This window comes from Lampetra fluviatilis, chromosome 33 (genome assembly GCF_964198595.1).
Source record: "Lampetra fluviatilis chromosome 33, kcLamFluv1.1, whole genome shotgun sequence".
Classification (NCBI taxonomy): domain Eukaryota; kingdom Metazoa; phylum Chordata; class Hyperoartia; order Petromyzontiformes; family Petromyzontidae; genus Lampetra; species Lampetra fluviatilis.
The window spans coordinates 1448902-1458876 of NC_136307.1; the positions used below are offsets into that span (position 1 = coordinate 1448902).

Genomic DNA, 9975 nt, shown 5'->3' on the forward strand with positions numbered 1-9975 from the left:
TTAAAGAAAAATAAATAAACACATTGTCCTGCGGAGGGAGCTGGTAGGAACGTTGGGTTGCTCTGTCAATGGCCAGGGTCAACGGCGGCGTGGTGTATTCCGCAAATATGCCCGACTGTGAGGGCGGGCACAAGCCGGCGTGAGTAGGTTAAACGTTGAGTTTTATAAGGGCATCACGGGGTGACCAGCCCTTCCCCACCCAGCCCCACCCCTCCCACCACCCAGCCCCACCCAGCCCCTCCCTCCCCACCCAGCCCCTCCCCACCCTCCCCTCCCCACCCAGCCCCTCCCTGCACGACGGACGGACGGACACAATAATCCCCTGTGGGCTGGTGGAACCAGTGGATTCCTACCAGAAGAAAGCCATCGTAACGATGTTCGTTTGCACGACCCACGTGACGGCGGTTCTCAACCGTGCTGGTGAGTGGCGGCCTCCAGATCAGCAACACAACGCAGGTGACTCAGGCCACACCGCGGGGTGAGATCACGGCCTTCCCCGCCTGCAGCACCTCCGATGAGCACGGTCGGCTACGCGTGGTGGAGAAATAAGTTCGACACGCGTAGGTGCAGCCAACGCGGGGTTGGGGAGGCATCTCGTGCCGTGCGTTGCCGTCACTTTAAGATGTTTTCTTGTTCATGTTTTTTGTTTGTTGCGGTTGCACCCAATTCAAGAGCCGAATGGCTCACAGGGCTATACCTAATAAATGAACTTTGAACCTGGAGTCGACTTTCCCTGTGAGAGTTGGAAAAGTCACCTGCACGGTCTCCATTCCGCAGCCTGCGCGTTGCTATTCCCCCCGCCCCCCGCGGCTTGAGGAGGCGGCTGCACGCATTTCGGGTAATTTTATGGCAATTATCGCTGACAATCTGTCACCGGCGACAAGTTTGCTTTGAGTGGGCGGGCAAGTGGGAATGGCACGAAGCGACTGAGTTTCTGCCGTGCGCCACTATATCACTCACGAGGACTTCTCTAATAGTTGACTGAGCGCATCATGCCAACTTTATTCAAACCTGACTTCAAAGTTTGGTGAGAAATGGCATTGTGTGCTGTCGTAGCTGTCACGAGATTTAAAATATATATGATCTTAGCAGAGTGCAAACGTTAATTTATTTGTTTAGTCATACGCTCTTTTCAGAGGCACCGGGAGAGAGGGCACGTCACACAGCGGATGTGGTAGTTCATAACCCTGAAATGAATCGGTTGATATCGTTCTCTGTTGCTTCGAACATGAAGGGGATAACAGTAGGTGGGCACAAATGATGTGATGGATAGATATGACTGATTGAATTTAAAGTTGTTGGGGTTTTTTGTGTGTGTACTGGTCTTAAATGAGTGTTAATGCTGTATATTTGCCGTAGCAAAATGGAGAGAGAGAAAACTTTAAATTGCTGAATTTAGCTTCACTTGGTATTCAGGGCATGCTTTTAATACATCTCCAGATAATCTCTCACAGTTCTCTGCTGTAACAATCCATCTAGCACCGGCATACGAGCTGATTTAATCGCTCCATCTCCATGGGTGGGTCCACGTGGATCCATTCCATTCCTTGGCTGCCACTCCGTTATTATTCTTGACCATTAGTCCTCAACCCTTCAAGCAGTCACGTGTCCTGCTCAAGCCTCTTTACCGCTATTCACGGGTAGAATGCGGCCGTCAACCTGTGTGTGTGTGCTCTAACGCACGTGTTGATTGTTATCTCTCTCCATGTGATTCCAAGCACGCATTGCATCTCTCCACGCGTGCTCCGTGCAACATCGGCAACTTTGGCTTAAATTGCCGTCACAATTGAGATCGAGCGACACTTCTGTTCGTTGCAAAAGGACGTTTCGTGATGACCTTCTGCGACAGCCCGTTGTGGAACAAAGGAGGCTTCGACTGTGAGCCACATTCAGTGATTTACAACCCGCTAATCCAGTGTTACTCAGACAAATATCTGTAATGTATGTATGCTGAACTTCTTTCGCACCTTACGTAGCCACCCGCGCTAATTGGAGATGGGATGAGACACGAAACTGCCCCACCTGTCATCTCCACCAATTCAGGCGATATGATGCCTCTTGGCGCATACCGATATTCAAACCAAAACATTTGAATACATTTTTTGTTTTAAAAAAAATATCACAAAGTGGAATGATTATTGTCGAAAAGCATTCCGCTGTAAATGGGTTTAAAAAACATTGTTTCGTTTACAATGCGTATCCAAGCAACAACGGGCTCGTATTGGATGGTTGATAGAGTATTGTCAGGAACAATGGATGCAGTTTTGAAAGAAACAACGTGTGACAATGTCCTCTTGTTTTGCGAGAGCAGTTTATTGACACGAAGCTGCACAAAGAATGCAGGATGTGCATATGAAAAAAAAACCCCCCATAAATGTTGACGGAGTACATGTTGTGAAAAGTCAAATATCACATCCACAAACAGCCGCAGTGAAACACATCGTGGCGCCACGTTGTCTCCTTAGCTCCTCGTTCGGCATGACATTGTGGGTTTGAATCTCGTTTGTCGCCAAGGTGTTGACGTGCGCCGTTCTGCTCTATGAGAAGAGGAATCACACAAAAGGTGATTTTTTTTTTTAACCGCAAGAGATTGTGATTGGGACCGTTGTGATCGGTCCTCCCCGTCGTGCCTTGCATGTCACCGGGCATCACGTCTCGCGCGCATAGCCTGGTCCTACACCCCCGGCCACCCTCTCACAAAAGTCAACATTGAGGCCATGTTCCTTGAGACGGCTTTATCAATCGACAGAAATAACAAACGTATCTGAATTTCGATGTAAAGCTTTCGTGAAACGTATCTGACTTGAAACAAGTCATACGGTCATCATCTGTGTCGTTCAACGTTCACTCGTTGAAAGTTGTAGTTAAACAGTTGCCGTATTTTTTTTTATATAGAAAATAACACAAATTTCACTGCCCTTTGTCAATCCACTGCTGGACGAAGGCTTCCCCGTGATTTTCGGTCAAGCGAGTTGCTCCAACACACTTTAGCCACACGTGACCACACTTTAGCCACACCTGACCACACTTTAGCCACACCTGACCACACTTTAGCCACACCTGACCACACTTTAGCCACACGTGGCCACACTTTCGCCACACCTGACCACACTTTAGCCACACCTGACCACACTTTAGCCACACCTGACCACACTTTAGCCACACCTGACCACACTTTAGCCACACCTGACCACACTTTAGCCACACCTGACCACACTTTAGCCACACCTGACCACACTTTAGCCACACCTTACCACACTTTAGCCACACCTGACCACACTTTCGCCACACCTGACCACACTTTAGCCACACCTGACCACACTTTAGCCACCCCTGACCACACTTTAGCCACACCTGACCACTCTTTCGCCACACCTGACCACACTTTAGCCACACCTGACCACACTTTCGCCACACCTGACCACACTTTCGCCACGGCTCTTACGAGGGCAGCACTGCGTGTTGTAGGCAGCGCGCCACCTGCTGTGGAGACGGTGTCAAAGTTTAACTCTCAGCAGCAGTCGGCTTTCGCGAGCAATATTATCCATTCAGGGTTTTTTTTAGGTTAGATAGCGTCAATATAAGTGTGTCGTTAAATCCGCGACCACCCGACACAGCGTAAACAAAACGTGCCAATTCGTTACTAGTTCAGCACACCAGAGTGTTGGAGAGTAAACCCACTACATCTCCCAACACACCGCTGTGCTGAACTAGTAAGGAATTGGCACCTTCTGTTTACGTGACAAACTTTGCTAATTGGCTGTGTTGGGTGAAGGCGGGTTTAACGACACATTTATATTCAGGCACATCAAACGTAGGGGTGGCGCAGACAACAGAGTGACCACGTTATTTAGCGACGGTTACGTGAGCGTGCCTTGCAACGTTTTTGTAAAAGTTTCTGACCCGCTTAAATAATTATTGATGGCACAATCGTCCGTTGTGCAGAAGCTGAGTGTCACGAGTGATCGTCGTGCAGACCATTGCCACAATGCCATTTCGCAGTGGATATTGTCTAACAATGTCCTTTGTTGCGTGGGTCTGCACGAAACCCAACGGGTCGTTTAAATTCATACCGGTTGATAGGGCTTCCGATGAATCACAGACCTCTTAGCAGAGCAGGCTACACGCACAAGCTTTGGTTTCTTGCGTTTGGCACCCTAAGGAAATTATGACTCACGGGAAAAAAGTTAACCGATACACAATTTAAATTATCGAGTGCACTCCTGCAACACAATTCACCGACAGGTACATTTGCAAATGAAATTTGGTCATTTCAGACATTCCCATGTACACCTACACAATATCGTCAAGGCGTTTGAACCGAGTTGTACAGCTAGGAGAGATATTTACTGTACCATACTGCCATGTCAGCCAGACTGTAGTTTTGTGTCACGCAATAACGTTGTGTTTCGGATGAAGGCAACGTCGTCTCAACCTATGAACACAGCGGTGGCATTTCATGCGTTTCTTACATTCACTGGATACGAAATGATAATGATGATAGCCAGTGCCTACATAGTAGGACATCAAACTTCCTGTGTGCAGCCTCTGCCACAACAATGCCGCACCAGCACACATTGTGACATTGTCTAGTGGCGGCGTGAGACTAACACGGGGCATTTTAAAATGATAGATATTTCGTAAGCGGCTCAAACATCTTGACTCAAACCTCTTCACACACACATGAATGTGAATACAGGGCGCGAGCTTTTGACCGTGCTATAAATTACATAACAGTGAGAAGCAATGTGTGTCTTCACAACCAAGATTTTGATACGGTTGTGAGCGCTAATGATTTTATACTTGAATTGGTAAATCTTAAAGCGTCACACAGCATTATGACCTTAACAGGTCACGACATCCCTGCAATGTCGCTTCAAGCACCTCCAACAACCACGGAATGAACAGCACTGTACTGTGTCCTCAACGTGGTCATCCTTTCGGGCTTTCATCATTTTCCTCTCGGAGTTGCATCGTTAACATTTAAATGGCCACTGGATCACGTGACCGTGCCGTTCGTGTTTTACACGCAATACAATTTACCCGCATGTTAAGAAGTACAGCAATGCTCGAGACAACGGTCAAGTTTTGTAGCCCGGAAGTTCAGACTGCATCCAATGTAACGGTGTGTGTCTTGATAATTGTTTTTTTTTACCCTTTTATCTGGCAACAAAACTGACACCTTTTTTACAAGGAGTCATTTTTGCATTGACCACAATACCTGCGGTCGGAATGCAAACAAAAAACACAACTCTGATAATGTATGCACTGTCCTTGAAATTGATTGGTCCATACCCGAGACAGCTTTTCTTTGAGCCTAGTCTCACATGGTGTTGGACCAGATGACGCCAAAAGGCGCACAACTCAAAGACAATGCACCATCAGAGTATGAGAGCTCGGGATAAGCATTTACACCATTGGAACCTCCTTTGCATTCCGACCGCAGGTATTGTGGTCAATGCAAACATAACTCCTTATAAAAAAAGGTGTCAGTTTTGTTGCCAGATAAAAGGGTAAAAAAGCAATTATCATATTTTTCTACTGGCAAAGGAGGTTCCAATGGTGGTGTGTGTTTTGAGTGGTTTGCATCTTGAATTTGTATCAATCCTGTGAATTAGTACGCTGCAATGTAAAAAAACATCGAGGTACTAAAACAGATGAAACCCACAACAACACAAATTAAACCCGAGTCATTTATAACTGGCCCAGCATATCAGTTGACATCAGCGTTTATGAACAAATTCCGGTATGCAATTGACGGGGCTGGAGAAAAAACAACTGTCAGCTGTTCTACACACAACCTCAACACAAAATTATGTGAACCGAATGCCTTCTTTTTCCTTGAACCGAAACGTTGCATTGTTGTACATTACTGAACATTGACCAATGTGCACATTACCTTGGACAATTTCATGATGCAAAAAAAAGAAACCCACGTTTCTTTTGTGACCAGGTTTGCTCGTAGCGATGTCAGTCTGTGAATTAGGCTACAGTCGTGAACCAGAGTCTGCCCACACTCATTTAGCAACATTGTCCACAGTCGTACCGTCGTAGTCGCCTTATTAGAATGTGCGTGCGGTGACAGACGTAAATCATACGCGTTTATACAGATTGCGAGGGAAAAATGGCTCACGCTTTGGCGATGCGCGTCACAATCCACACGGACCGGCGATGTTCACAGCTCGTTCGGCGTAGCCAACATCTCACGCGTGACAATAATTCATGGAGCAAGCGACGAACCCCAAGGGGGCGGCCAACGTGAAACGGACGGCGTGGTTTTGACGGAGTATTGCATCGCCACGCGACGTCTCGACGTCGAGTCAAACCGAAGCGGAACTCGCATCGTCTGCACGACGCGCAGCGGAATTTCAAACTCGACTGCCCTGTGGTTGAATCTGACAAATTAATCAACTCATAGTTTATTAAAGCAAAACAACAACAACAGAAACCCCCGAATATATCCCACATGCGAACATGAACAGTGGTTTAGATACATAATTAATAAATACGTCAATAAATACGGGAACGACACACCGATGTGTAAGCATGTAAACGACACGTTGATACAACGGTAGCAGCAATCACGTCATCGTTAGTACCGTATCCGCCGGATTATAAGACGCACGATTCTGCCCCCCCCCCTCTCCCCCGCTGTGTTTCAAAGCGAAATGTGTGGGGTGGGAGAAGGGGTGCGTCTTATAATCCGATAGATATGCGTGTGTGTGCGTGTGTGCGAGTGTGCGACCAGATTTGTATAACTTCATTGACACCGGGCACAACTTTTGGTGGCGGGGTGGGAGGGGGAGGGGGGGTTGGGTGGTGCGTCTTACTTTCCGGCAGCGTCTTACAACGCGGAGAACAGGGCGGTGTGCGAGGCAGCGCGACTCCTCTTAGAGGGTGGTGGTGCGGGACACGCCACCGCACGTGCCGTTACGGTAGACGCTGCCCGCGGTGGCGTTGTTCGGCCGAAAGTTGTTGCGCTGGTTGCTGCGACTCTGCGCGGCGAACGCGCGACTCTTCAGCGCCGACGCGTAATAGTCGACGGGCTCCTCGAGACCCCCGTCTATCCAGCGCAAGCACAGGATCCTCTGAAAGGAGCGCTTAAAGTTGTCCGAGAGAAAGCCGTAGAGGATGGGGTTGGCGCAACTGTTGGCGTAGCTGAGGATGACGGAGAGCTGCATGACGGTGGGGTGTGGCGACACGCCGAACACGAAGAGCAGGTGGATGGTGTAGAAGGGCATCCAGCAGAGCACGAACACGGCCACCACCATGAGCACCATGCGCGTGATCTTGCGCTCGGAGCGCCGGCGCTGCTGCCAGCCGGCTTTGAGCGCCACCGCTCGCATCTTGAAGATGATGAGCAGGTAGCACACGCAGATGGCTACCACGGGCAGCAGGAAGCCCACGATGAACGTGTAGAGGACGAACGCCACCGACCATGGCAGGTCGGTGTGCGGCCACAGCAGGTTGCAGATGACGCTGTCGGAGCCTTCCTCCCTGCTCGGCTCCGTGTTCGCGAAGATGATGATGGGCAAGATGACCAGCAGCGAGAGGGCCCACACGCACACGTTGGTCATCTTGGCGATGCTCGGCCGCCGGTAGCGCGCCGCCTTGATGGGGTGCACCACGGCGATGTAGCGGTCCACGCTGAGCACCGTGAGGCAGAAGATGCTCGTGAACATGTTGATGCCGTCCACGCTGAGCACAAGGCGACAGAGCAGCGAGCCGAAGGGCCAGTGGTGCATGGCCGCGGACGTGGCCAGGAAGGGCACGCTGAGCATGAAGAGCTCGTCGGCTATGGCCAGGTTCAGGATGTAGATGTTGGTGGCCGTTTTCATCTTGGCGTAGCGGAATATCACGTATATGACGAGCGAGTTCCCGAGCAAGCCCACCATGCACACCACCACGTAGATGAAGGGAATGACCACGGTGCTTGCGTCAAACACCTCGAACGCGTCGCCCGAGGACGCGGTGGAATTGGGACGTTCGGTCAGCATGTTGCTTCCGAGCGGCGGAGCTGAGTCGCCCGCCAGAGTGACGTGGGCCCCATTCAGCGCACGGATCCTCGTGGCCACGGCGTCTGTGACTCGCTCGTGTCGGAGCGCGGCGCGCGGCGCGCGAGAAGAAAACGCGCGTGGAGGAGGGAGGGGCTGGAACCCCCCTCGGGTGGTGGCGTGGCCCCCACCCTCGAGCCCGGGTGAATATTGAGAAGAATGGCTCACGCCGCACGGGGTGGATGCGATTGGGTACGAGGTTGCCTAGCAGTGCCGTACATCGACACTCGCGCTCGTTCGCTTGCCAGCGAGAAGTGGCCATGGGGGGCATTTGGATAACCACGTTTTTTTATTCTTATCTGCGTGAATGAAAACAAATAACCGCGCGTTTTAGATTAATGGGGCGCGCGTAGAGGTGTTTTTTTTATTGGACGAATTGTTCTTTCAATGTGGACATGCATGTTGATGTTCGTTGGACAATCGTCGTTTTCATCATCAGTAACAGCCTTGGTCAATCCACTGTTGGATGAAGACATTTCCCCAAAGCGGATCCTGCGATGGAATAATCCACGTAGCACCTGCGCGCACGAGCTGATTTAATCGCTCCATCTCCGTGCAGTGGACGCGTTCCGCCCCTTGGCTGCCACTCCGTTATGATTCTTGAATATCTGCCGTCAAAATTGTATTCTTTACTTCTGCAAATGTATGTAAAATCCTGCAGCATCTTGATGAGCTAAACAATTTTCAATCCTCTGCCTCTACCTATTATAAGCTCGTATATCACAGGAGCTCTTAAGGTGCACAGTGTCGAATCAATTAAATTTAGAAATTGAATAAAACAATCAATACTTTATAGACAAAAGCAGTTATTGGTAAAACATTACACGGTGTGATATTAACAGGCTAATTATACACTAATATTGAAATAACCCTATGGTTACAAGTGCAATATCAATAATTAAGGTTATCATGAAGAGTCAGGCAAGCAGGGTCAATAGAAATGTAAAAAAATACATCTGCCCGATGATAAATGGATAATTTTCCTTAATATTTCATCACAACGATTGTGAAAAAAACTAAATATGCGTTAACTGTCTTGTCATGAGCGCAGAATTATTTATTAAAGTGGTAGTTTAAGATAATAACCAATCAAGGGAAGCAATCCCAGTGAAATCTCCCGGAATCAATAATTGCCCCTGCTTAGGGGTTCTGTACAACCGTTCTCACCAGAAATGTCCATCTGATTAGTTCGTTTGAGAGGGGATTTGAAAGAGCTGGGAATGTGCCCCCGTGGAAAACGCGACCAGGGCATGCGTGCCTTTAAAATAGAATTATTAATCCACACACACACACACACAAAAACATTCGCATGAAATATATCCCTTGATCATCCTCGCCGTGTCCGTTGTAGGGATTGTTTGAACATTCTTCACCATGCTGGCCAGTGATGGGTGGAAGTCGAGGAGGGAGCTAGAACTGGTTAATATATCAAAGGCTGCTTGTTTGACCGGGAATGGAACTCCAGTCGCCAGGTCTATAGAGCGGTCTGCTTACCACTGCACCACTACTTTACCCTGTTTGTTAATTATGATAGCGGTAAATTGTGTCTCGCTCGAGGGTAATTTGATTAAAGTCCTTGTTTTACGCAATGCATATCATTATACTGCACGGCAGATGTGTTTGTATTGTTGATTGTTGTAACGTTCTTACTCGCCCCTACGGGACATCCGTGAAAAAGAGCTTCACGGTTCATCGGATTCCTCCGGTGTAAATAAAAAAAAACTAAATTCTGATTCTGAATCGAATACCGTCTCTGAATGTCTGGAACCGGTAACCGTTACCAGTGGAATCTTTATAGCAGCCGCTTGGTAAAGTGCCGTCGTCTCGCCGCTTAAAAGGATAAAGGCGGAGCCCTGTGATTGCTCGCACAGGTCGCTGCTGGCGGAAGAGTCTCCAGGAAGAGTCTCCAGGAGAGGGAGCG

General features: G+C 48.9%; 1 protein-coding gene across 1 annotated transcript; it reads right to left on the reverse strand.

The window, feature by feature from the left end:
• Window positions 1-2327: 2327 nt before the first annotated feature.
• LOC144943922 (somatostatin receptor type 1-like) lies at window positions 2328-8161 on the reverse strand. Its single transcript, XM_078871789.1, has 2 exons — window positions 3103-8161; window positions 2328-3039 (listed from the first exon to the last, which is right to left on the reverse strand). Exon 1 carries the CDS (start codon window positions 7995-7997, stop codon window positions 6891-6893), a length of 1107 nt encoding a protein of 368 aa, XP_078727915.1. The 5' UTR covers window positions 7998-8161; the 3' UTR covers window positions 2328-3039; window positions 3103-6890.
• Window positions 8162-9975: the final 1814 nt, after the last annotated feature.